This window comes from Fukomys damarensis, unplaced genomic scaffold (genome assembly GCF_012274545.1).
Source record: "Fukomys damarensis isolate Sample0158 unplaced genomic scaffold, DMR_v1.0_HiC HiC_scaffold_34, whole genome shotgun sequence".
Lineage (NCBI taxonomy): Eukaryota > Metazoa > Chordata > Mammalia > Rodentia > Bathyergidae > Fukomys > Fukomys damarensis.
Window position 1 is genome coordinate 20,662,323 of NW_022900946.1, and position 26,853 is coordinate 20,689,175.

General features: G+C 49.6%; 1 protein-coding gene across 1 annotated transcript in view; it reads right to left on the bottom strand.

The window, feature by feature from the left end:
• Positions 1-1,290: 1,290 nt before the first annotated feature.
• The window catches only part of Kctd5 (potassium channel tetramerization domain containing 5), a 26,202-nt gene continuing 639 nt past the window's right edge, over positions 1,291-26,853 (bottom strand). The window contains exons 3-9 of the mRNA XM_010603615.2: positions 16,430-16,488; positions 16,090-16,213; positions 14,136-14,244; positions 12,386-12,477; positions 10,276-10,371; positions 8,435-8,560; positions 1,291-2,232 (exon numbers count right to left, since the gene is read on the bottom strand). Coding sequence (XP_010601917.1) covers positions 2,203-2,232; positions 8,435-8,560; positions 10,276-10,371; positions 12,386-12,477; positions 14,136-14,244; positions 16,090-16,213; positions 16,430-16,488 — 636 coding nt within the window. The 3' untranslated portion in view covers positions 1,291-2,202. The remainder of the gene's footprint in view (positions 2,233-8,434; positions 8,561-10,275; positions 10,372-12,385; positions 12,478-14,135; positions 14,245-16,089; positions 16,214-16,429; positions 16,489-26,853) is intronic.

Consider the following 26,853-nt stretch of genomic DNA (forward strand, 5'->3'; position numbering starts at 1 on the left):
AGGGACACTACCACAAGGAGGCCCTCCTGCACACCCAGAGATGTGTCTAGCTGAGGGGCCAGAGACACATACAGGTCCTAGCTGCCACCAGAAAACCTCTTGAGGCAAAATCTAAATCCCTCCCTCATGTACTCCAGACTGCATTGAGAATACCCAAAAGCCCAGGCCCTGCCCCACTGAAGTAGCCGCTACCCCACACCTCACACTGATAGGACAGTCCACGCCAAGGTCCTGGCCGGGCTAGTCATGTGCCTGGAAATAGGGCTGAATGGCAGCAGCAGACAATCAGAGAGCTGAACCCTTCAGGGCACACTGGGAAAGGGGACTTGCTTGACTAGAAGCCAGAACCAGGACCTGGCTTGAGCAGCTGGACAGTGGTTCCAGCTGCGGCTTCTCCATGTATTTTAAGACACTAACAGTTGCTGGGCTCATTCATAAATACACAGTTTTATTTGCTAATATCAGGGGAAACTTAGACATTAAACAGTAAGCTGATAAAATACGGATACCTAAAAAAGTATAAAAGTATAAATATCCCCTTAGAATAAATTTTTGTGAATAAGTCAATATTTTTAAATTAAAAAAAAAAAATAAGCCTGCCTATTATATGTCAAGGTCATAAATCAAACAATGCCGAGCGCCCGGCAGCTCCCTGGAGTATGTCCCCACAGCCAACAGTGGGGCCACCTTTAGCTGGGGCTCCATTGGGAGGACAGGGTCAGCCAGTGGCTACTTCTGCCCTATAGAAACGTTTTCATGAATTCTTTAAGCCAAACATTTAACAACATACAAGAGACTTTATGAAAGAAAGAGGTAAGTCCTAGATGCTGGAAAACTTGGTTAATCAGGTTATTGGCAAAGGAGAAAGGAGAGGGTAGGCAAGAGGTTTCCAGGAGCATTTGAAATGAGCCCATGTCAGAGCTTCTAGGCTGCAGGTGGACAGCCCCCGTAGTCAGTTTGCACAGCTCCCTCAGGAAGCCAGAAGTCAAAAGCAGAGCTCGCTTGTTTGGGCCACGTGCCCAGGCAGACATGTCCCCACCACCAGCTGAGAAAGGTCTGTTTCGAAGTAGGCAGGCAGTAGGCTCCGAGTCACGCCAGGTAGGTGGAGCATTGCAGGTCATGTAGCGTTTCAAACACGCCAGAAACATCAGAGAGAAGAACTGCATAGTTATACAGGAAATGAAAGCCAGCAAAAGAGACGGGAGTGGGAGAGGCAGACAGAAGGAAAGAGGGAGGGAGAGGAGACAGACAGACAGACCTGTGATGCACTGTAAACATCCCGAGCTTTACTGTGACCCAGAGTGTCAGCTCCAGAAGCCAGGTGCATGGGCTCCCTCCCCAGCTTCCATCCCGGGTACAACAAAGGCACTGGTGGGCACCAGCTCCCCCACGAGCCCTGAAGTGGGACGGACAAGGCAAAACTTCCATTTCCCATGAACTGGTTTACCAGACCAAGCCAAAACCTAGCAACACTTTTAGGCATTTCTGAAGAGTATAAACATTAGGTAGTCTATCCACACTTTAAAAAGGGTTACAAACTTCTCTTGCCTGGAAAATACAAATTGAGAAGCGTTGACTGTCCAGCCGACGAAGTCAGGAGGAAAGCCTTGCCCGGAAGGTGGCCTGGCCTCAGAGCAGGTGCCCGGGTAGTAGCAGTGTAGAGGTCACCTCTGTCAGGAGTCTTAGCCATGGTCAAAAGAAACTGCCAGTTGATCACAGTGGAGGCAGAGTGGCCTCCCTGACCTGAAGATGAGAGTCTGGTGCTCAGGTGGTGGCCAGCAGGCACCTAGACCCCAAGCCACGGTGCGCTTGACAATTGATTGGTACAGCCGTTGCCCCTTCTCTCCATCGAGGCCCGGGTCACTTCTCACAGACTGTGTATGTAGCACCAAGAGCCCTGCCCTTGAAATAACCTTCAGGATTGCACAGCTGGTCAGGAACATCCTACCTCAGTCCCACGTGACACTTGGAAAGAACCCCCAGACAGCCCATCCAGCCCCCCACCTCCACCCCATGGGCATGGCTTGCCTGACAGCTGGGCTGTCTCTCACCACCCACCTCCAAGGCAAAAAAGGATCCACACCCAGATCTTTAGAGAAATGATCAAAAGCAGGTTTCTTCTCACAGCCAAGCTTCCTGGACATGGCGGTTCACTGAATCTTGGGAAAAAGTAAATCATTTCTTCAGCTGTCAAGACTGTCCTCACATCCTTGAACCTCGTTCTTGTAAAATCTGAAAAACATCAAATGCAGAGAACTGAGAACTCAGGCCTGGCTACAGATCTGTAGGTGACAAGAGAAGTGCTATTCATGGCCTCAAAGGACCTTGTACCGAAGGGCAAGGTCCCAGCTGCAGGCACGTGGACCTCTGCTGCCACACAAGTGCCTTTGCTTGAGCAGTGGACCCGCATGCCCTCTAACACTCCTCCTCTAACAGACCAGCCCCACACAGCAGTAGGTCTGTCTAACCCCCTTGTACCCCAGGGCAGGCCCTCCATGTCAGACTGAAGCCTTGCAGCCTGCTTCCCCTTGGCAGCTGTGTCCGCAGCTTCTCCCTCTTAAAGCCTGACTACGGGGCACCTGGCTCTGCCTCCCTTGTTGACAAATACAGCCAACCGTGCAGCCACCAAGTTAGCTGGAAGTTCTTGGAGGCTCCATGACATCCTGGGACCCTGGAAAATATTGCTAAGCCAAATCTGCAAAATCAGTTTATAGTAAGTAGCCCAGAGGGCCAGGGGGACAACAGATGACTCTTGTCCCAAGACAGGATGCTTCAGAGCTGACAACTCCACTGCGGCAAGCAGCGTCTGGTCACTATGAATACTTCTATCCAAGCCCCTGCAGCAGTGGAGCAAGTGGCCACCCAGGACGCTGTCCTGAGGGCTCAAAGAAAGTCAAGTCCTATTGAGGAGTTCCCACCTGTCCGGGAACCCCAAACACTTCTCTTATCTCCAGGTTGGTCCCCACTGCCTGCAGCACCCACTGGCACAGTGCTTTGAGGGGGTACTTCCCACAGAGCAGGGAGCACTGCAACCCTCTTCAAGATCAATGAAGGCAAGCACTTTGGTTCCCGACCTTACCAAGACATCTGGAGGTGACTCAAGCATGTTCTACCCTCCTGCTGCAGCAGCCAGCCCCAGCTGCCACCAGTCCGGGGCAGAGCTGAGCTCAGCAGAGAGCATTGGGATGGAAAGGGTGGCCTGACAACTTCTCAGGACTTATAACAGCACTGCCCTGGACAGAAACCCATGACTTCGGCATACTCCTACCAGGACAACCTTCTACAAAGAGGTCTCAGACCAGTGACAAAGACCAGCTGGGGAACCCAGGATTCTGAGACCAGAGCAGTCCAACAGGCAGGCCCAGTTACATGGACTGCCCCAGGACTCTTCTCATGGGCACCCCTGCCACCTTCCTACAGCCCAGACCCCTGGAGCAGAGGTCATTAGGGCACACTCCTAAAAGCAGAGTTAGGGGGTCAACTGGGGAGGAAGGGGCTCTAAAAGAAGCCCCTTCACCCTCTAGGATGCTGGCCAGCCTCCAAGTCCCCAGGATCCTCCAGATGACCCTTTCCTCCCGCTGACAAGAGAGAGGTTGTGGCTCTTGTTGATCCCACAATTCCCTGAGCCAGCAGCCATTCCAGTTCTTCCCCCTGGGCAGGTCACAGCTGAGAGCCTGCTGCCCACAGGGTTGCTGGGTCCCTCAATGGAATGTTTCCAACAAGAGCTGTAACAGAAACTACGTATCTCATTTTGGTGACTTACAGTTATAAGGGGCAAAAAACCCCCAAAAAACAAAAAACAAAAAAACAAAAACAAAAAAACAAAAAAACCAAAAAAAAAAAACCACACCAAAACAAAAACTCAGTGCTCTTTATGTTACATGATTTTTTTTCCCACCCAGCACTAGGATTTGAACCTGACACTTATATCCCCAGCCTTTATTTATTTATTTATTTATTTATTTATTTTGGTTTTGTTTTGTTTTTTTAAACAGGGTCTCACTATGTAGTGGAGACTGACCTGGAACTCACTATGTAGCCCAGGCTGATCTCGAACTAACAGTGATCCTCCTGCCTCAGCCTCCTGAATGCTGGGATTACAGGTATGCACCACCTGTCCAGCTATCCTTTTTAAAATTTTGATAGGGTCTGTTTTAAGTTGCTAAGTTGCCCAGGCTGGACTCGAACTTGTGATCTTCCTATCTCAGCCTCCCAGAGTACTAGGATTACAGAGGCATGCACTACTATGACCACTTAATGATAATGTTTTTAGTTGGGTGTGGTGGCACACTTCTGTAGTCCTAGCTTCTTAGGAGGCCGAGGATCACCTGAACACAAAGTTTAGCTCCCTGGACAACCCACCTTAAAAAAAGAAAAGAAAGGCTGCAGATTTAGCTCAGAGGTTCCAACGCCTGCCTTGCAAGTGCAAGGATCCGAGTTCGATCCCCAATAAATAAATTTATTTTGTATGTATTACACTGATATTATTTGCATAAATTTAGTGTATCTTTTTACTTTATCTTGAAAGGACAGTATATATTGTAGGCTTTGAGGCTCAAAAGGCAAAACTAAGGCTATCACATAGGTATTTATATAATCATTTAGCAGAAAGGATCCTTCTTAGCTCAGGGGCTGCACACACAAAGGCACTGGCCCTCAAGCCACAGCGTGCAATCCAACCTAGACCATCCCTTGCTGGGCATTTGACTGCTAAGATATTGCCGGGCCAGGTGCCAACTATGCTCCCAGAATGCTATTTGCTCCCAGGGCAGTGGTGAGGTCTTCCAGCCTGTAGGACAGATGTAGGAGGCGAGGATCTCTCTAGGGCTGGTCTGACTCTCAGCCTGCTCCCTGCCCTTCCCTTCCCAAGTATCAAGGAACCACAAGGCAATCCCTGCAAAAGTGACAGTGTAGTCAGATTCAACACAGGTCTGGCCTATAAGACAAGGAAAGTGAGAAAAGAGGCTGTCCAAATTCAGGCAGATGTGATCATCACTCTGGAACATGACAGCAGTTTGAGCTCCAAGACAGGTCTCATGAGAAACAGGAAGGCTGCCCCCCAGGGGCTGGCAGGATGGAGTGGGCATCTCTGCCTGGCCCAGGTGCTTCCGTGTCCACATTGAACAGTCATGGCCTGATACAAAGGGTTCTCCCAGCAAATGCCCCAATCCTCATGCCTGTGAAGTCAATGGAGGGGACACTGGCAAGGCCACATTCAGTGTCCAAATGGAAACCTAGCTCCCCACAAGCAACTCTACTGTAATGTACAGTGAATGTATCAGAGGTTCTGTCAGCTATAAGCAGGGGACAAGTACACAGGAGAGGGCCTGGGGGCAAGGGTCGACTAGGGTCGCAGGATCAAGGAGACTACAGCGCCAGGTCAATCTGAAGGGCTACAGAGCTCACCACGATATTTAAACTTAATCTGAATCACTGCCTCGATGCCCTATCTCCTCGTCATCACTCTGGCATGATGGGCAGCGTGTTCCAAGAGAGAAGACATGGCCATCAGCCAAGTGTGGGCTGGGACAGGTGGAAGGGTTGCCCACCAGGCCACCAACAAAGGAAAACAGGCTCAGTTGCTTCCCAGAGGCCAACTCCCTGCAGCAGCACCTACTCTGTAGCCCCTGGACAGGCTGTCCCAAAGGAGGCCTGGTAGGTGGCCTTGGCTCCTGGAACATCCTGCCTAACAGAAGGGGCTTTGTCTACCAGGGCCCAGGGACCACACTGCTGCCTGATGGAGGGAGGAGCTGAGATTGATCAGCCATGTGGGCACTGACTAACCGATCTGCCAGTCAGTCCTCCTGTGCAATGGAGCCCCAGAAACACACGGGACCCTGAGATTCAGTTTCCTTGGTGGGCAGTACTCCATGAATGTGGGACTCTTTGGTGAGGTACCTCTGGCTTCTGCCCCAGGCACCTTCTGCAGCTGCATTTCTCTGTGACAAAGGTGACCCAAGATTAACCACTCTGGGTGAGTTCTGAGTCCTCTAAGGAATTCCTGAACTTGAGTGGTCTGCTCCCCATCCTGTACTTGCCTCCTGTGTTGGAGGCGAAGGTGTTCCCATGGGGACAGTCCCTCTTATTCTCATTTGGTCCAAGTCCTCACACTGGCTACACATGGGCCTTGATGTTTCTCACTCTACCACTCCCAACTTGAAACGGGGAAATGCTAGGAGGCCATTAAATGTTAAGAATACACCAGTACTCAGTGTGAGCAGGGCAGCTATTAACCTCACTCAGCAGACACAGACCCTAAGATGACTTGCTGCCCTCAGAAGTGTGACCCTGCTCCATCCAGCCTATGTGAAAGGTATTCCCAAATCACTGCCCACCAGATCTAGATCCCATGACTTTGTGTGGCTTTCAGACATCCCAGACCCTGCCTCAGTTCCCTGTAAGTTGCCTCTGCCCTACTTAGAAGCTGGCAAGGCTGCCCCACTTCAGAGCCAGATATTTTTGGAGAGAGAAACAAGGCCACACTTCCAACAGCAAAGGGACTTGGGGTCGTGCCTGGTGCTTCCTCACAGCACAGAATGTCTCCCTTCCGCAGCTGACAAGGCGCTAGAGGAAATGAGCCCTGGTGAGCTGTGTTATGAAAACTGTAAGCTCAGAAATAAAAAGCTTCTAAAAATAAAACAATTTATAAAAGAGCTTTGTCACTGCTCAAAGACAGAAAGTGTGTGTCCCCACAACTCAGCTCAGGGTCTCTCAGAGACGTGGAGGGCACCTCCAGGCTCCCAGGTCTAACAGGGACCTGGGACCAGACCCCAGATTTACCCATCTGCTGTGCAGCACTGTGGGGCTTGCCCAACTGTATGCCATCCTGGGCCTCAAGGTGGCAGTGGCAGAAGGGCCAGTGAGCACAGGGGACCAAGAGTGGAGCTACAGGAGGCTGAGGCCAGACCGCCAGACTACCAAAGAGACACATAACACTTCACAGCAGTGAGATGCTGCCACAGCATGGCCTGGACACCCACAGAGTGACTCTGCCCATCGGTTCCCAAGCCCCTGCCCAAAGAAGGCCAGGAAAGGCTCACAGGGACCTGGGAAGGTAGCTACTGGCCAACGGTCTGGTTGCCATGGAGTCCCTAATTCAATGTCTTCAGTTAAAATCCATCCTGGCTGAGTGTGGTAGCCCATACCTGAAATTAGCTATTTGGAAATCTAAGGCAGGAGAATGGCAAGTTTGAGGCCAGTCTGGGCAACTGAGTGAGACTGACTTAAAAAAGGAGCTGAGGTTGTAGCCCAACACTCCCTGACTTTAATTGTAACACACACTCACATACATACACACACCCCCACCCCACGACTGGGTGGGGATGTATCTCAGTGGCAGAGCACTCCAGAGCAATTACCTAGAAAGTGTGAAGCCCTGGGTTGAATCCCTAGCACTGACAAAAAAAAAAAAAAAAAAAAAAAAAAAAAAAAAAAAAAAAAAAAAAAAAAAGGAGAAAAAGAAAAAGACCTTTAAGTTCCAAATCTGGTCTCTTCCTGCTTCACCCACATCCTCAGCCCCACTGTGGCCCTCACCACTGCAGATCTTCAGGTCACTCAGAGCTGACTGCAGAGCTCTCCAACCACTGCATAGCTCTACTGTCTGCTCTCTGGCAACCCAAATGCAGAGGGACCAGTGTATCTGTCCACCAAGCACCTCAGCCAGAAGAACGTGCCCAGAGAAAATGCCACCAAAATGATCACATGTGGGCAGGCCACTGGCTTAATCAGAAAGCTACCAAAGCAGGCCAAACCCTGTACTGCCATCCCTAGGGGACAATGAGCCTGGCTCTCACAGAGCAGAAAAGCAGAACTACTGGGTGTGGTGACACATGATATAATTGCAGAACTTAAAAAGCTGAGGCAGGAGGATCTCTGCAAGGTAGAGGCTAGCTTGGCTACACAGCAAGTCCAGCCTGAACTACATAGTAAAACCCTGTCTCAAAAACAAATAAAAAACCAGAACAGTAGGACCATGGGATACTCTCTTTCACATATTACACACACTTCAGGGACCAGTGGATATGGCTGAAGCAGCTGCTGATGCTGGGAATCCACCCTAGCTTGGGGGCTATTACCTCTCCCACATCAGGGTATGTCTCCTAGGAACAGAGGACCCTTGGGTCCCCCAAGAGAACAACCCATAGCGGCAGACCAAACACATGGAGCCCCTGCCACAGGTCTAGGGGACACCTGCAGGAGCAGCTCTGTGTATGTGCTGAGGAAGCACAGACCAGCATCTGCTGGCAGGAGCAGCTGCTTGGCCAAATCAGGCAGCCTTGCAGGTGACCTTCAGCTCCCTGGGGGCTGGTGGCTGTAAGCTCAGCGAGAACAGTAAGATACAATGAGGCAGTACTAGGCAGCACTTTTCAAAGCACAACCTGTTGAAAGTGTGCCTTCCAGGAGGAGAGCTGGGAGCAGGCCCTTCAGCACTCACCTTGGCCTTCTCACTGGGCTCACTGGCTGTGCCATATGGAGTGTTGTGCAGCTCCTTGGAGACCACGCAAAGAAACTCGGCCTGGTCTTCATTTCCATAGTTGTATGAGGAGCCGATGCTAACCAGCTGGAAGGGAGACACAGGCAGTGTCACACACGCCCCACTAGGAAAAGACTGTGGCAAAACTCAGGGTTCAGGAGACAGTGGTAGCTTTGGCTTCTGTTCTGATGAGCTGGGGAAGCAGACTCCTGACACCCTCAAGTGCCTCCTTGCAATCACATAACATGCCAGGACAGGTTCTGCCTATGGGTTGCTGAGCTGCTTTCAGCATTCCCAGCAAGGCCCACAGGGGACACCGACTGACTACCCCAGAGAATGCGATAGGCAGAAGGGGCCAGATCTTGTGACATGCTTTGCTTTTGGCATCCTGCCCATGCCTACAGCCATCAGCAGATCCTTCCTGGGAAGCAGGACCTCTGTGGACTGACCCCACTTCCCAGCTCAGGGCAGGCAGCCTCAGAACTGTGCCTGGAAATGGCAGGAAGAAAGGCAGCACTGAAGCCCAGAGGGCTGAGCAAGAGTTACGGTTCCTGCACCTTAACCTGTGTGCTGGCTGTGCCCTGTAGGCACACCCTCGCCACTGCAACCTGCCCTGAACACCCCAGAACATCAAGTCAAAATGGAGCAGGACTGGGGCTGTGGGCTGGGCTGCTGCTCTAGTCATACATCTGGGACAAAGCTGCCCCACAACTAACAAGTGCTTTGTTCTTTAAAACACAAAATTAATTAAAAGGCAACTTGGCAAAACCATAAGGATGTTTAATGGCAGAAATGCTGAGCCAGAGTGGCTGAAACACTGAGCTGCCCTAGCTGCATACCAGGAGTAAGGTCAGAATAACAGTCTCCACAGCAAGTGGTCACTCCTGCAGGAGCGAGGGCACCGATGAGGGAGTGCATCTGTCTACGTCTGCCAGGGACCCTATGTTCTCACCAGGTAACCCTGTTCTGGACTCATCACTTGCTGGGTAACCCTGGGTTGGATCTGGTCCTCTCATAAAGCTGTGGGTCCTCAGCCTGCTTATCCATCCACACCTCTGGCCCTACTTTGGGGAAGCATTCCTTATTAGCCTACATGATTCACACTTTTGGTTTCACCAGCATAAATTGTATGGAGATGTCCCCAGGGATGATTGTACAAAGGTCAGAACCAAGAGGGAGGCGGTACATCCTGTGGGTTGGGTCTAGGATCACCCAGGACGTTGAGGACAAAGTCCTAAAGCCAGTCTTGGTAGGGGATGCTCTTCCCACCCCCTGCAAGAAGTCACAAGGCAGCAAAAGAGGACACAATGCACGAATTTCAAACAAGGACAACCCAGGTCACAGATCTAGGACTGATGATAGCAGTTTCTCAGTGCCTGGCCCTTCCTGGGTCACATGCCCAGGACAACATGGACTGTGGGCATGAAAAACACATGACTCAGCCTATAGGTCCCCACATCTGAGCCCTCAGGAGGGCAGGGACACAAAAGCCACTGTGTGTACCCACTACCTGGCAGCGTTGCTCAGAAGGCCAGCCCCACACACAGAGGGCCGAAGGCAGCACAAAGAAGCCCCTGGAGATGGGGTGAGAATCAGCAGAAAGCAGGGCTGGGAGGAGTGGGGGTGTGTTTTCAACAGTTGCACCTCCATGCTCAAACTCCAGTCATTGTGCTAGCATAGGGTGTGGGTCAGCTGAGGGACCCCAGGACTCAAGGACACCAGGGGATCATCTCCGGGAACTCCTGAGACAAAAGCCTCCTCACTGATCCCTGGAGTGGCAGTCCCAGCCAGCAGCCTGTCACCTGCTCAAACTTCCAGCCATCGGACATGGTGGACACCATCTGTGTGAGCTCTTCCTCCTGGCACTGCAGCACGCGGTATACATGCTTCACAGGGACCTGCAAGGACAAGGGCCACCGTGAGACAAGGCCATGCCTCACACCCAAGCCAAAGGACCCTGCCCATGTACCACAGATCACAGTGCCCAGAGCCACCCCGCACACAGCTAACCTGTGCCTCAAGAGCTCCCACATGCCCTTCCCCTTCATTTGCCCCCAAATGTTCTACTTTTAAAATGCAAAAAAAAAAAAAAAAAAAAAAGAGGAAAAAAAAAAATTTCTCTCTGTGCTAAGCATTAGACCATTGTAAAGTGAACGTCTTAAAAACTGTGTGCAGTTACCATTCTCCTTGTTATTATTATTAAAAACTGACTGAAAAGAAAAAGCTAAATATAAAAAAAAAAAAAAAAAAAAAAAAAAAAAAAGGAAGAAAGAAAGAAAAAGAGAAAAGAGAAACAAAAAAAACCACACAGGAACATCAGCCCCTATTCCACATGGGGCCATACTGGTCTCAGTGCTGACCACTGGAAAATCTAGCAGGAAAGTTTGAACACAGTTTGCTCTTGCATCTAAGTAAAGCTCTTGTCACATGCCACAGCTCTGACACAGGCCTGCCGTTCCAGGATCCACAAACCTGCCGCCTGCCCCATAGGTCCTGCATGGCGTCCAGTAGCTTCGGTCCTCAGCACATGAACAAACAAGACAGACCAGGGTCTGCCCTCCCAGAGTGGCTCCCACAGGTGACAGCACATATAGAACAGATGAGGGCCCAGGTCATGCTGGTATTCTACAGTGACTCGTGCCAGTGACACACAGTGACAAAGTCACGCACTAGCCCTGCTGCCCCCAGGTGCCTTCATCAGGACAGTGAATTGCAATGGCTGCCACATGTTACGGTGAGGCCTGACCCTGTGACCAGTCTTTCCCACCTCAATGAGGGGCAGAGACACTAACACAGGAAGGTTCAATGCGGCCCAGATCATAGAGCTGTGGGACTGGAGGATAAAGAAGAGGCAAAGCATACAAGTAAGAGGACCAGGGCCGGGGATTAAGCTCAGTGGCATCGCACCTGCCTCACAATTACAAGGTCCTGAGTTTGATCTCTGGTACAAAGTGGGGGGCGGGACCAAGGAGTGCCCTGGACCTGTTTACTGCCCTGTAGACAAGGAGGCCCTCCCTGGGCCTTTCCCTGGTATGAACAGGCTCCAGCAAAGGGGACAGGGTTGAGGGCAGGCCACATGGACAAGTCTCCCTTGGCCTGGTGACTGACAAGCTAGTAAGTGACCAGGCCATCAATGTTCCTTCTACATGGCAGAGAGCCCTGGCTCAGGGTCACCACCTGTGCAGTGGGAAAGCCCATTATAAAGTGGGGGCAGCTAACAGAGCACTACAGAACTCCACTTCACTTTGTTCTCCTGGATACAGAACCAGCCATTCTGAAGTACAGACCTGGCACAGCGACAAGACCAGCGCCTGAAATTGATTGGTGCCTCCTTCCCAAGGTGCTAGATGGCGCCTACCCCAGACAATGCTAGCCTCAAGGGCAGCAGTGGGGCCACTAACAGTGGCCATGTGTGATGGTTCCCAGGAGGGTCAGGAGAAAGCATGTGGCACCACCCGAGCACAACCTCAGTCTCCTTAGGAAAACCCAAGTCCTCCCGGTGTCTGCACAGATCCCAGTCCCTGCTCTAACCACTTCCCAGCTCATCACTGACCTTCCTCCAGCCACAGTGGCCACAGGCCATTTGCATTTGCCCTCCCATCACAGGCCTCCCAGCTGTCCCGTTCCCATCCTAGGCATCATCTGCTCCAGTGTTCCCCATGGCTAACCTCCATGCAGCTACCTATTCCGCCCCCGCCGTTAAAGGATGAGAAGTTTAGCCTGGCTTACATTATGTCTCTTCTCACTGGAACATGGCTCCCTGAGCTGGGCAGAGGTATGTGGGTCCTGTTTGGGGTACTGCAAGAGGAGCTAGAGGGTAAGGCAGGGGAGCATGGTCCACACCCAGCAGAGAGAAGGGAGAGCTGTGCCCACACATTGGGTTTGAAAACTGCCTACATAGTCACATCTTACCTGTGACGTTTTGCTATCTCGTTCTCTAATTTTGTCCTTTACAAGTTTTATTAGTGAGGTGATATTGTAAAACTCTGCTTCTTCCAACACTCCTGGAATATAGGAAAGGCACAGATTTTCAGCACAGCAAAGGATAAACATTTCCCACCTGTCCCCATCCCCATCCCGTCCCAATGTCCTCGCAGACCTGCAGCTCATACTGCTCATCAGGGGCAAAGGGCAAAACTGAGGATAGTTAGGTTTACACTCTGGGCACTATCACTCCAGGTGATATGCAGGGCAGACGGGCTGCACTAATCCCATAGACACTGGAGAGTGACTGGTGCTTTTCTTCTGCAGCCCAGAAACCTGCATCCTATGCCATAGGCCAGGACATCATACCCTGGCAAGTATGTCTGAGTCACTCACATCTCAGTTTCCCTAGTTAAGTGAAGGCTCGCTGGCTGAAGACTGCTCTCCGCTCCACTGGATTTTGCAAAGGCTGCCACCAGCAATGTCCCACACTCAGGGACTGTAAACTTCCCAAAAAACTTGGGTAGATTTCCAGAGCCCTACTTCAGGGATTCCTTATGGGTACAGACTCCCCGCCTCATTTCTTCAACCCTTCCAAAGGAAACTGTGTCTAGGCCACAACAGCTGAGGACAATGCACAGAGGTGTGGAAAAGATGGAGAGTTATGGGAAATGGGACCTGGAGTTGCACACTCCAAACAGAACAGGAGAGAAGGGTACCCCACACAGCAAGCTGCCGCTGGATATGGACAAGAAACATCCTCACAGCCTCAGGTGGAGCCATGTCCCTCCAGTCTAGGCTGAGCAACAACCCAGATGACAGGACAGTACCCTGGAGTGGGGGTGGGGGGGTTGCATGCACACAGGAAGACAACAGGCCCAGAGAAAAGAAATGAAGATGGAAGGAGTAGAAGGGAGAAAATCTGTGCACTCCAGTCTAGATCAACCATTCCAAGAAGGGGCCAGGCCAGAACCTCCTAGGACCTTCTAGAAATAACCACTGGCTTTTCTTTCTTTCTTTTTTCTTTTTTATCTTGAGACACATCTCACTAAGATGCTAAGTTATGCAGGCTGGTCTTGAACTTGTGACCATCTTGCCTCAGCCTCCCAAAGAGCTGAGATTATGGGAATGCACCACTACACCTGACCAGCCTCACTGTTCTGAGCTAACACCAAAATACTGTATGTGACGGGCCAGCCTAGGGGCTGGTGCCAGGAAGCCTGCACCTGTGAGCATGTCTTGTGCTCCGTGACCAGGCAGGAAAGCAGTGCAGTGGCCAGCGACAGCAGGCAGAGATAGAGTGACAGTATGGAATGCCTGCTAAGCCAGAGCTGTCCTGGAAGGAAAGCAGGCAGGGACCCCCCCAAGGCCTCACACCATGGCAGCCAAAACACCCATGAGAAAAAGCAGGCAGCCCATTCACACCTACAGCACTAACCAAACACTTGGAAAAGGGTACCTAAAAAGTGACCCTTGGCCATAGCAATCCTGAAAAGCCACTGAGCAGCCTCACCCCAAGAGGCCTGCAGGAATCAGGTTAGAGCAGCCCAAGAGCCATGGCCCTTGTCTTCAGAGGAAGAACAAGGCCTTGGCGCCCAAGACTCTAGTCCAGCCACAAGCTTGAGGCCCACTGCTTGGCATGTGACTTTGGCTCAGAGCACCTGCACAGTAGACCAACCAGCACTTTCATAGCACCCAGCCCCAAAGCCAAGTTCTCAGTACAAAAAGGACAATGTACCTTCCTCTGCAAGATCTTTGTTAATAACCAGCTTTCCGTGTCTCAAGTAGTTCAACACAGGTCCAAAGTAGGTGGGATCTCTGTCGATTAAATAGGCACCTGTTTCATCCTACAAAAAAACAAAACAGTGTTAATTCTGTAGATGAAACCAGTATTCCTGCAACCAGACCCACGCTAGTGTTCAATAGAAGTAACACTGGGGAAGGGGAATGCTTGCTTAGCATGCCCTGAGTTCAATCCCCAATACTCAAAAAAAAAAAGGGTGGAGGGATATATAGCTCAGTGATGCCGTACCTGCCTGGCAAGCAGAAGGTACTGACTTCTATTCCCAGCACTCCACCAAAAATACCTTGGGGCTAGGTGTATAGCTCAGCAGTATGGCACTTGCCTAGCATGGCAATAGCCCTGGGCTACATCCCCAGCACCACCTCCACCTCAAAAAAAAAGAAAAAAAGAAAAAAAAAGAAAAAAAGAAAAAGAAAAAGAAAAAGAAAATAAAAAGCCCCAGAGCAGTAGCCACATTTGGGTTATCTCTTTAACCCCAAATCATGCTCATGCACATGGTATCCGGGGATTCCAAAGCACACTCTAACACTGATCCATTTCCACCCTGGGTCAAAGATAAACACCACCTATTTCTATCAAGCTGCCTACTGAGTTTACACGTAGGTGAATTTTCAGGTGCTGGCCTTCCCTCACAGCCCCCAAACTTCACAGCAATGACCTAAAGCACTGTCCTTCCAAAGCTCTCCCATGGCAGGGCAGCCCTGGGCTCAACTTCTGAGGAACATTTGGGCTTCCTCCCTCCTTTCCTCCTCCTTCCCAGGTAGCAGTATGTAGGAGCAGTGCCAACCTGATACCAGCACTAAGAAGGTACCTTTGGGCTGCTGAACCTAAGGCCACCACAAGTGGAACCTTTTTCCACTGATAGCAGACCCAGGGTTTCCCCAATGACTGTGACAACTGAGGGAGTCCTCATTTGTGGCTAGTGGTCTGTGGGTAGATGAGGCAGTTGCTCAGGAGGTGCTCCTCCTGCACCTGGCCAGCCTGCTCTTCCATTGAAGCCATGGCTAGCCAGCTGAGGTCCCTCAGAAGGTTGATGCCCCCACCTGCCAAGAGGTGTACATGCTTTCCCAAGGCCAGAGACAAGTGCGATCCCCTGCAGACACATCACACCACATGACCCTGCTGGTGACAGGCATGCAGAAAGAAAGAGCCACAGATCTGGCTGGGGTCACAGGGCATGGCTCCGGGACTACCAAAGGCAAACAATGCCTGAAAGGTACAAGGATCACTGTGGGGTGGGGCAGTGAGTTTCTGTCATTCCTTACCATAGACCAGGCCCATAACTAGATGCACATAATTTGGGGGCTGCTGAGTCCACCAGAGCTTGGATACTACAGGGACTCAGATATTCAGTGTGTGGTCCAATGACATGGTAATGAGGAGCAGAGCCTCCCCAGTTGGTGCCTGGTACCTGCACCAATAGATACCTTGAGCAAACAGTTGGGATGGAGGTCTCCACTGAGGTGAGGACACTGCCCCAGCTTTCTCAACAGCAAGGCCCATAGATATGTGCTGGGGAAATGACCCCATAAATCGACGGATCTGTCTTGCATCCTGAGGTTGCCATAGGGCCTTCCACAGGCATAGGAGACAGAATGCAGTGCTCACCCCTCCATTCCCAGCCCCACAGAGGAGCAGCTAACTAGCCCAGTCCTGAGGACAGCACTGGGTATCTCTGCAGCAGAGACTCCTAAATCTCATGGATGCATCAGAGCCCAGAAGTGCAGAGGCATCTTGGGCACAAAACAATGCACTCATTAGGATCCTTCTGCACAGGCATCAACTTCTATAATCTGGGTAATAAAACTTGGTGGTTTCAAGGGTTCTTTCCCAATGCCCAAATATAAAACTACAAAAACCTACTTTTCTTAAGATTAAAGAGACAAACCTGAGTTCTGTGGCTCACATGTGGGGCATAGAGCCTTTGTGCTCCAAGAACCTCTGCACTCCTTTCTCTCTCAAGGCAGGCCCAGCTCCACCCATGGCAATGTCCCAACCCATGGACCTCCTGACTTTACTCCATTGAAGGATATGCCAACCTCAGTGTCCCAGACTTCCCCACCCTGAAGCTCTGGCCTTTATTCCTGTAGACCTGGTCCTGCAGCTCTTCCTCCTACCCTCTGGATTCTGGTTCTCTCAGCAGGTGCAAAGGACCAGGGAGGCCAACTTTCAAAAAAGGTTGGTTTTACACCATCCCCTCCTGGTGAAGCATGGCCACCACTTCTTACAAAAGGTAGAAAAGGCCAGTGCCGTCACAGGTTGGGATGAGGGCTCCTCTGGACCCCTCCTATGGGAGAAGAGCCAATTGTGTGACATGTGTACACTGTCAAGGTTAGGAATCACTCATGGCTAGCTGCTGCGTCAAGGATCACTGGTAGAAGATAAAGATGGAAAAGGCAGGAGGGGATAGAGCTCACACTTTCCTAGATACCCTCAGGGAGCCCGTCTTGTCAGGTAGGCCATGGCCTCAGGGCCAAGCCTCAGTTTCTCCATGAGGAAAACAGAAACAATCTCATGGGCAGCTCTAATCATCAGGAACTGTGAGGGTCTAAGGCCCATGCGTCACATCCACTGATGATGTTAAGGCACTAAAGCAGCGCACAGGTAGTGAGCAAGGATCTCTTAACAATCACAATCTAGGCATCCTGTTGGGCATTGGGACCCAGCAGGGGAGGAGGAGGAATTTACTGAGTGCCACTGCTATGCTGGGTACACAAGACACATTGGCACCCTAGGCCTCCCAAGCTGGAGAGTAAGAAAGAATGGGAGAGAAGGGACAGACAACTGAACAGCAACTGAGATGTAACAGCAGCAGAACAAGGTAGCAGGCCAGAGGGGAACCAGCTGCCTGAATCACCACGGGGCACTGGGCAAGCTGGCACTAGCATTAGCACTAGGCCTTTAAACTTTGGAAAAAGGGGAAAGGAGCCTGGGCATGTTCAGGGCACTAGTAGGATCCGGTCAGCTTTCACTTCAATGGGGTTGGCTTTTTAAATAAACATGCCCTTTAGGAATGCAGCTTGTTAGTGGATGCTTTGAAGAACTCCTACCCTAGGTCTGGCCTCTTATCCCAGAGCACCTTGGCTAGGGAATAGGCAGGACCCATCTATCTATACACAGGATGCAGGTTTATAGCAGGTAAACTCACCAGCAGGGATGACAGTACCTTCTCAGGGTGCCTTATGTCAGAGACTGGCTTTAGCATGAACTTCTATCTGTCCCCAGGGCTAGGGTACCCCATTTTGGGACTGCAGACTATGAACTCCCTGGGCTGCACACATTGGAAGTGGCAGGGCAAGGCCTATGTGTCTAATACCCAGCCACCAAGGAAGGGCAAGTGGGTACTGTGTAGGGACCCCTACCTGTATTCAGGTTAAGAGATAACTTTAAAGGAGCATTCTCCAGGAGCTTTAAAAAAAAAAAAAATTGAAGGAGTCTAAGACATGTATAGCAACCTTGCTAAAGCCAAGGCTGGAGGGCAGAAAGAGCAAGAGAGCCCTGGATCCATCTACCATACAACCCTACACACCATGTGAGTCTGCACCAGACACTGGGCTGCTGAGGTACAGCCTACAGAGATGTCAAGGCATGTTGTGCAAACAGTAAGCCAGCACTGCCTCAGAAGGTAAGCACCATGGAAACAGCAGGAATCAGGCTCAGCAAGAAGGCCCCAAGCAAATAGGGAAGACCCCTATTAGCACAGGACCTGCAAGCAGGGCTGCAGAGCTTAGAGTGTGGCATGGGACCACCACAGCCAGGGAAGCGATGCTTGCTGGCCTGGGATCAAATCACCAAGGGCCAGCCGGGGATTTAGCTCTGTAGTTCTGCCACCTGCCTTGCAAACACAAGGACCTGAGGTTTGATCCTCGATACAAAAAAAAAAAAAAAAAAAAAAAAAAAAAAAAAATCACCTAAATCACCAAGGGCCCAAGGCTCACACTGAGCCACTTACACAGGAATTACTCCTTCTAACAAGGCCTGTCTCCCTAGCAAATGAGACATTTAACCAAAACAACCCTGGAACTCTTCCTGGTTCCAATAGTCTGCTCCGCAAGGAGATAGGTAGGTGCCTGGTTCCTGGGGGTGTGCCACATTCCAAGGGTAAAGAAGCCATGTGCCTGGCCAATGAGTCAGGTGAGCAGAAGCCAAAACTCAGGAGCAAAGGGCACCTGGCCAGGCTGGCACTCCTGAGGCCCCATCTGTACCATGCCTCTGTCCAGGACTGGGGGCCGAGGATTTAGCTCAGTGGTTCCACTGCCTGCCTTGCAAGCGCAAGGTCCTGAGTTCAATCCCTGGAAAAACTTGTTTTCAGGAAGGGGTCAGTTAAAGCAGGGCCCCAGTGTCAGGAACTAAGCCCACCTCAGATGATCGCTCCAACGTTTTGTTGCTTATCCTAAAAATCCACATGAATTTTACACTTGAGCCCCATCCTTTTTTGAATATAAGTGTTTTCCCTAAAATCTCAGGGGAAGCCATTGGGGCACTCAGCCTAATAGAAGCTAGACCCTGAGCCCGAAGTCCCAAACATTTCTGGTGAAGCCTCCTGGCTGCCCAGAGCCAGCCCCTCCCATCATCTTCAGAAGCACATGGGACAAGTTCAACAGGGCATTCTAGAATGTGGCTACACTCTTGATATGATGGCAGGCCATTTGGCTGTGTCATCTCCCATGGTCCTGTTTGAACTGAGGCCACAGAGCTCTCATCCAGGCCTGTTCCAGGCTGCCTGGACTCAACCCCAGCAGAGCAAAGGCTCACAATATCTGAAAAACAAAATAGCCATATGCAAATGTAGCCCCTTGTGAGAAATTAGAACATTTCCTGTGCATCACATCAGGACTCTCTGGCTTGCTTCTTCTGGCGGTTCCTTTCAACTGGGTGGGTGGTTTCCTCAGGAAAACAAGCTGCCCACCTAGGCAAAAGATAAGGCCAGAGCCATAGGGCCAGACAATCAGAATCTCAACTTCTACGGGGAGGCGTGGATACTTAAAGGACTGGATACTGGATACTCTGCCCACCACCAAACCCTACTTCAATGCATGTTGGACACAAAGAGTGCTGTAGGCTGTCAAGGGAGCACTCCACACTGCACAGAACATACTGAGTGGCCCAACCACGGGGACTAACAGGACTGAGGCCCTGGTACCTTGTGTTCTAGTGTTGGCAATGCAGCTCAGGGGTCTCCATCCTCACACAGAAATAAAGAGAAAAAACAGAGAAAAAAAGAAAACATGAGTTTTCAGCTCACTGATGCAAAAGTAGCCAGAGGATCATTTTGGGACGTTCAGAACAGTAACTGGGACCAACTGGGACACCGCTAGCAGAATCACCTGGTCCAAGAATCAGGACATGTAGAAAGAAACCATCATGGCGCACACATATGCAGTCACACTTCTAAAACCAAACAGACTCTGAGGAGCAGCAGCTAAGAAATAGCACTGGGCTGGATGGGGGGGTCTTTCTTTTTCCTTCCTCTGTTCAGTCCTTTCCACAATTTATATAACAAGCATGTGCTACATTTCTGTGGTGGGAAGGTTTTTGTTTTGTTTTGTTTTGCAGAAGAGCCAGAATTAAGGTGCTTTCTCGACAAATCATTTCCCTCTACTGACCTTCCTTCTCCACTTTTCACTGAATTAGCACTGACCTACTTCTGGCAGGGCTGGCTTGAAAAATACCCATCTCCCTTCAAAGCCATAAAAAAGGGATCACTGGACTTGGCTTTGAATATTCAGTGACAGCCAACCCACCATGTACACGTGCCATCAGTCCACACCATTGGCAGAAACATTGCTGATGTCTAAGTTGGCTCAGCAGAGGTTGAGCCCCGGTCCTGGGGGAAGCAACCCTGAATCTGAGCTGATGGCTACTGGGCTGGGCAGGGAGATTTCCAGCCTCAGAGATGGTGCCCTGGCCATGCTGGGACAGGTATCCACAAACATCTTCCAAGAGGACCAAGGGGCAAAGATCAGGCCAGGTCTGTATCATACGTGCTCCCAGAAGACCCCAGACCAGCAGCCCTAAAACAGGGCGGGAGACATGGCGTCTACAGACAAACCCAAGCAGATCCCCCATGAGTCTCCTGAGCCTGTGTTTCTGGCCAGAAAGCAGCAGACAGAGGCCCATGAGGGACAGCCCTTCACCCACCACGCCACCCCTATTCTTCCAGGGCACAACCCTTAAAACAACCTCTATCCTGAAAAAGGCAGAAGGAAAGGGGGTGGAGAACACCTGGCTCTCAGATAAGATCCTAAACTGAATGTTTTTGATCTGTGAGCACTTCCACACACCTGGCTCCTCCCAATCACCCCCAGGTGCTGCCTGGGTTGCCACCAAGTTTTCTTATAGGGTTCAGAAGTGTAAGTACATACCACAACCATCACCAGCACCCTCACCCCACCACCTCCAGCAAGGGACAAAGCAAGGCCACTGGAGAGATAAAATTAAGAGGGCAGTGTTGTGAATCAAAGCTGTGAGATGAACATTCTATCAAATTTTGTCTCTGAAATCTAAATGCACAGAATTTTCTGTGCACCAACATCCACAAGCATTGTAATCAGAAACTTAGCTTTTACCCTGAAGTTACCCACTTCAAGTGACTATTTCAAATTTATATATAAAACCTTTATCTCTACTTCTATTTTATACAGATTTGTTATACTACTGACCCAGAAGGGGCATCAGACATCACCAATTACAAATGAGGAAACAGGCCCACAGGCCAAGGAAGCTTATAACAGGCAAACAATTTGCAAAGTGGGGCCAGAACCCAAGGCTCCTGATGCCAGGGCTGCTGTTTCCAATGCACCTTGGCCTCACCTAGCACACACAACAGAACCCAGCAGAGCCAATGTACTCATTTTGCTTCTCCTCCTGGGAGATTCTGCCTGCTGTATGTGCACTTGGAGGTGGGAAACACTGAGTAAAGAGGAAGCAAGAGCTCCTGGTGAAATGTGAGGTAGTGGGTGGGGGCTGGCTGTCAGGGCTCTGGGTAACTGTGACTGTCAACATGGCATTACGCTCAGTGAGGCCGGCCACCTCCTCAGAAAGGAGCTCCTTAGACATCAGGGCCTGATCTGCAGGATGCTGCCTCTACCCCTGTCCCACTTTGTATAGCTGGAAACAATGTAAGATCTCAAAAGAAGCCCTGAAAGAAGCAGATATGGGTGGGCTTGTGAACAGGACCCTATCTGTGAGGCTCTTGGGGAACAAATGTACTCTGAATTGTGCACAGAAGCCTGAGATCTGTTCCAGAGTGTCCCACTGTTCTGCAGCACAGGAGTCCTCCCAAGAGAGAGGCTTCCCAATGACACCAGAAAGACAGGCACTGGAGTAGCCTGATCCTGTGGGTGTGTGGCCACCCAGGAAGGTCTTACTATGCTGAATAACCATGTCACCAGGCAAGGGGTTGTACATCCACCATTTTTTAGGGAGTTTCTTCTCTAGGGACACTCTAGCTACAGCAAATGTAAAAATGAATCCCAGTACCTCCGTCCTGCTGGTATACATATAGTACATTCAATAGACAACTAGCATCATTAGACAAACAGAAGATGAAAACAGGCAGGAAATACAATCACAGCTAAGCACCTGGGCTCTGGGCTGCAAATCTCCCTCGCCATATGTAATGGTCCTGGGAGTGAGATCTCCTCACTCTAGAGGTTCCAAGCCTTGGGTTCCAACCCTGTCCAAACTTGTAGGCAGGTCAGCATCCAAGAAGACTGCAAATGGGACAACCTAGACAAAGGCCTAGCCCTAGCCCATGAGGTGACCTCCTCTCCCCTCCTCCTAGCTGTCCCACGCCACTACTGGCAGCTTTATTGTAGCCTCTGCTCTCCCTGTACACAGCTCTGCATGAGGACTGAGGGCAGAGTTCCTTCTTCTTTCTCACTGTGGCCAAGAGGCAGGACTTCGCTTCCTCTCCACCTCACTGAGGATGGCCCAATACTCTGTGGCATTTGCCTTATCTATTGGAAAAACCTACCTCAGCCTACAGAGAGCTGAGTGATAAGCTTGCCACCCAAGCCTGATTTATAAAATAGGACCAAAGAGCACAGAGGCCCAACTGCCCAGGAAGCAAAATCCTGTCAATATATGGACAGGAAGATGCTAGAGAGGCATCTCACCCTTGGATGCCTCTGGTGATTCCATAAGGCCATCCCAACACACAATGGCGGGGGGTACCAGGAATTGAACTCAGGAACTCACACTTGCCACACAAGCACTGTACCGAGCTACATTCCAGGTCCCCAGCACACATTTGTACTAAAGCTCTGGAGCCTTATTTCCCTGGCTCAAACATCAAGTGTCTATAATAAAACTTAGCGGCAACCCAGGCAGCACCGTGCCTCTCCCATGGCACAGGCTCCAGTATCCAGAGCTGGGGACCTGTCCTCCAGGGGACTGCCTGTCTTGCTGAGATCACCCAGGAGTTCTGGACAGCAAAGGAAGCAAAAGCGATTGACAAGGTAGGCCTCACTCAGCCACACATGAGCCTTGGAGGCACCAGTCCAGCTCAAAGGGAGCTGCCCAGCCTTACACTAAGAGGTTCACAGTGATACATGTCTATAAGAGATTAACATTAGCAAGAATGCTGAGGAAAGTACAGCATGCCTATAATCCCAACACTCTCGGAGGATGAGGCAGGAGGATTCCAAGTTTGAGCCAGGCCTGTATAATTTAGCAACTTAATGAGACCCTGTCTCAAAATAAAAATAAAAAAAATTTAAAAAGGGGTTGGAATGTAGTTCAGTGTGAATGCCCTGGATTCAATCTCCAATACCATAAAAAACAAACAAAAAAGCCATCAGTAAGAATGAATGGAGGGGGTGCACAACCTTGGTATATACCTTTAAATCTAAGAGTAGTCTCAACTCACCGCACTGCCCCAGAGCAAGGGGGTGGGCAGCCCACTCCACTTCTTTCTGAATTCTCACAGCTACTCCATGCATGGTGTACACTTCATTTCACATAGGGAGAATCTAAGACTCAGAAAGGTACATCAATGCATGCCAAGACACACAGCAGAGTCAAACTAGACTTCTATAAGTCTAACTCTCCACCAGGGAATATGCCTATCACAGCAACCCTATCTGAAATTTTCTGGGTACTCTGCAGTGTGAGGACAGCTACGGCCTAGTAAGAGCCATTGTGCACATGGGTAGGCGTAACTGTTGGCATCTTAGCTATATGGACCTCCCAGATGTCAGGTTTCCAAAGTCACAGGGCCTTAAAATTGAGACACCTTGTAAAGAGATGACCACACACTCAGCAAGGACCAGCAATCACGGCAGAGGCACCAGAGAAACCATAGCACCAGAACTGGCAGTCAGAGCACATCCTCACTGCTAAATGAAACATGGCCTCATGACCAACACAATCCTGCCCAGAGCACACGATGCTAGGGATTCTGCCAGTTAGTAATCTCTACTTCTCTTGCCAAGCAGCTGACTGAAAGCTGGTACTCCCACTCACATGCCATCTCCTAGCCCTGTCTGTAAAATGCCTCTTTCCAACCCTAAAATTCGCCAGAACCGAGCACATCCAGAGTGGCCACAGAAAAGGACTGCAGGGGTACAGTCATAGGAACTGCCATGCCTGCTTCCAAAGACCTATCCAACGCCACCATATATACAACCAAGAAGCAAGGCCAGCAGCCCTGGTTTGAAGGGCAGAAGTACATGGGCAACCAGTTTTTTTCCAGGCATGGCTCAGCTGTAGAAGGACCCTCTTCATCACACAGGCTTCCAATCACATAATACTGGTGGTTTCCCTTCACCTCCTAAACTATCTTTACACTCAAGCAGGGGTTGGGTTCAGCTACAAACAAACTGTTTTCAATCATGTCTCTGAAATACAACAGCATGAAATACAAAGAGCCATAACCAAAACAAATCAAATAGAAAGGCTTTACAAAGGACTTCCCAGGGGCAGCTCAGGAAGGAGTATTATGCCTAGCTTGACCCTAAGGAAAATATGAGAAAAATGACACAGGACAGCAGATGAGCAGATGATGAAAAGCACAACACAGCCACAGTCCCACTGGAGGAAGTCTCAGGAGGAAGTGAAAATTCACTCAGGCTATCTAGAAAAAGAACTTCAATGGCAGCACGGGGCCCCAAGTTGGCCCAAGACAAGAGGGCAAGGGTCTAGGGTTCATAGGGCATAGTGGACAGTGGGTCCTAAGCTGGGTTCTGAAGATGTACATGTGGGGCAGTCACAGACCACAGGTTTGAATCAGTCAAGCAGCCCCTGGATGTGCCTGTATCTGCGTTCCACCACACAACCTGACAGACACAACCTGTCTGTTAATATCTTTAGAAAATACTCTCTAGAAATCTCTCCAGTAACTGGTTGACCTGCTTGGGGGGGCAGGGCTACAGGTCTGTATTTAGCACTCTCCCCAGAGTCTGAAACAGCAGTTTCCTGGAAGGTTTCTTAGGAGATTTCCCCCCTCAATTCTCCCCAACCAACTCCCATTCCAGTGTCTCAAAGTCCTTGTGCTCAATAAACACCAGTCAAGTACCAGGCAGGATATTCTGCAGCAGGTCACAGTTAAAGTTAAACTTTAGGAATATCTGCCAGGTATCCTTTTATTAATCTTAACTATGAAGTCAGGGTTTAAAGATCTTTACACATGAATCAACATCCTGTTTATCTCCCATCATGTAATTAATGGCCTCCCACTGTGAACATCCCTTCTTCTCCACCCTCCTCAAATTCCTCGCTAAGGATTTAATTATTGGAGAAGACTCCTGGGACATTCTTTCATCAGAAGCTGGGGGGGGATGTGAGAAGACAAAATTTTATACATTTTCTCACTCTAAGTGGAATACTCTAGTCACATGACTAATATGAATTAGTATTACTCTTTCTAGCAATTTATGTGACTGAAACTAACCCCTATGTAATACTATCAACTATTTTGTGAGACAGAGACAGTAAATGGTGCGTTTCATGTTTTGAATTTTGATTTTACAATTTGGAAATCAAATGTGATTAAATGGTGATTTCTTTGCTTGTTTGTTTTGGTACCAGGAATTGAACTGGGAACTGGGGATCTTTTTCTTGCAAGGTAGGCAGTGGAACCACTGAGCTAAATCCCCGGCCCATTAAATGGTGATTTAAATTTTTTTAAAAAATTACAACCGTGATATATACTAATAGATTTATCCACACACACAAGGATCTCTATTACAGAAAGACATAATTTTTAGAGTAGTCTTAAAAGACAGCAAAATTAAGGGATGAATCAAGAGGCTCTGAATCCATTGCTCCAGTGTTATATGCAACAGCCCTTGCTTCAAAAGGTCCCAATAGATAGGAACAATTTAAAATCTGATTTGTCATTGTTTTCTTTTTTTGGTACCAGGGATCGAACTCAGGACCTCACGCTTGCCAGGCACATGCTGTGCTGCTGAGCTACATCCCCTGCCCTAAAATCTGATTTAATAAACAAAACAGGGACGTGTAAGTAAAAAAGGCAAGTGAATGATCACTAAGGCCCACTGTTTAAAAAGAAAGCCAACAGTAAAACATACACTCACGCCACATAAGAAAAATCACAGCCGACAAAAATCTATTTCTATCCTAGAGATGGCTGTCATTTTCTGGGAGGTCAATTCTCTAATAAAAGACTTAAGTCAAATAAGCAATGGGAATAGCTGGAGATAGGGCAGGGTGGGGAGATGGACCTGCAGTGGCAACTCAAACCCTGATTTCTGCCCACGATGATTTTGTGGCAACCCAAAGAGTTTTCATTTCCTGATCATAAGGTCAAGCCACACACCAAGAACTGTCGCTGTGTCAGTATTCTGGAAGTGAAAAGTGCTTCTAATCTTTCTGGAGAGTCTCCTGCACAGCAAGTATCAGGTTGACAAGGCACAAATTCAAGTGCAACTACATAAGCACAGCTGAAAGACCCGCCAAAGTTAGTATAAAGCTCGTGAACTGCCTAGGGAAGAAAAATAAATTAATTAATTTTAAAAAGGTCTTCCTCAGACCTTTTTCTGAGTTTCAGTCTTGTAAGATCCCAAGACACTTTTCCTCAGCCACTCAACTCTTGTAAAAGCAATAAACAAGACAATTTGTTCCCACCTGCACAATAGTATGACCATTTAATTTGATGGCATACAAGCTGCAAACTGACCTGGAAATTCCTACACTTTTGCAAGGGCAGTGGGAAAAGTAAGCTATGTAGAAAGCAGACTGAAAAAAGTTTCCTACCTGCCGGCCCCACCCCTAAGTCATTCCATAATTTGAACAACATTCTTTTTGAAAAAAATCTTACTGTGGGACTGCACCTTCTAAGAGCTGCGGAGCTGGTGCGTGTTGTAGATGAGAAGTGTGAAGCATCAACTCTCTAAATGCAAGTCACGGGCAAAAAGAAGGCCATTGTCAACCCCTATCACTACGTTAATTTATGTCTGGAGTGTGGAAAGAGATGAACGGGTTCTCCGTTTTCAGAGCCAGCAAGTACGCTGGATCGTATAGCAGATATTCACACACCCTAGGCGTAAGAATCCAGGGAGAAAAAGAAAGTACTGACTTCCCGGGTGCGGGGAACCACCTCCTCCTTCACCGAAGAGGTGGGAAAGCTTCAAAGACAAGCGACCCCGAAGAAGCGACAGGGTCTCCCCGAGGCAGGTGGGCGCTGGGG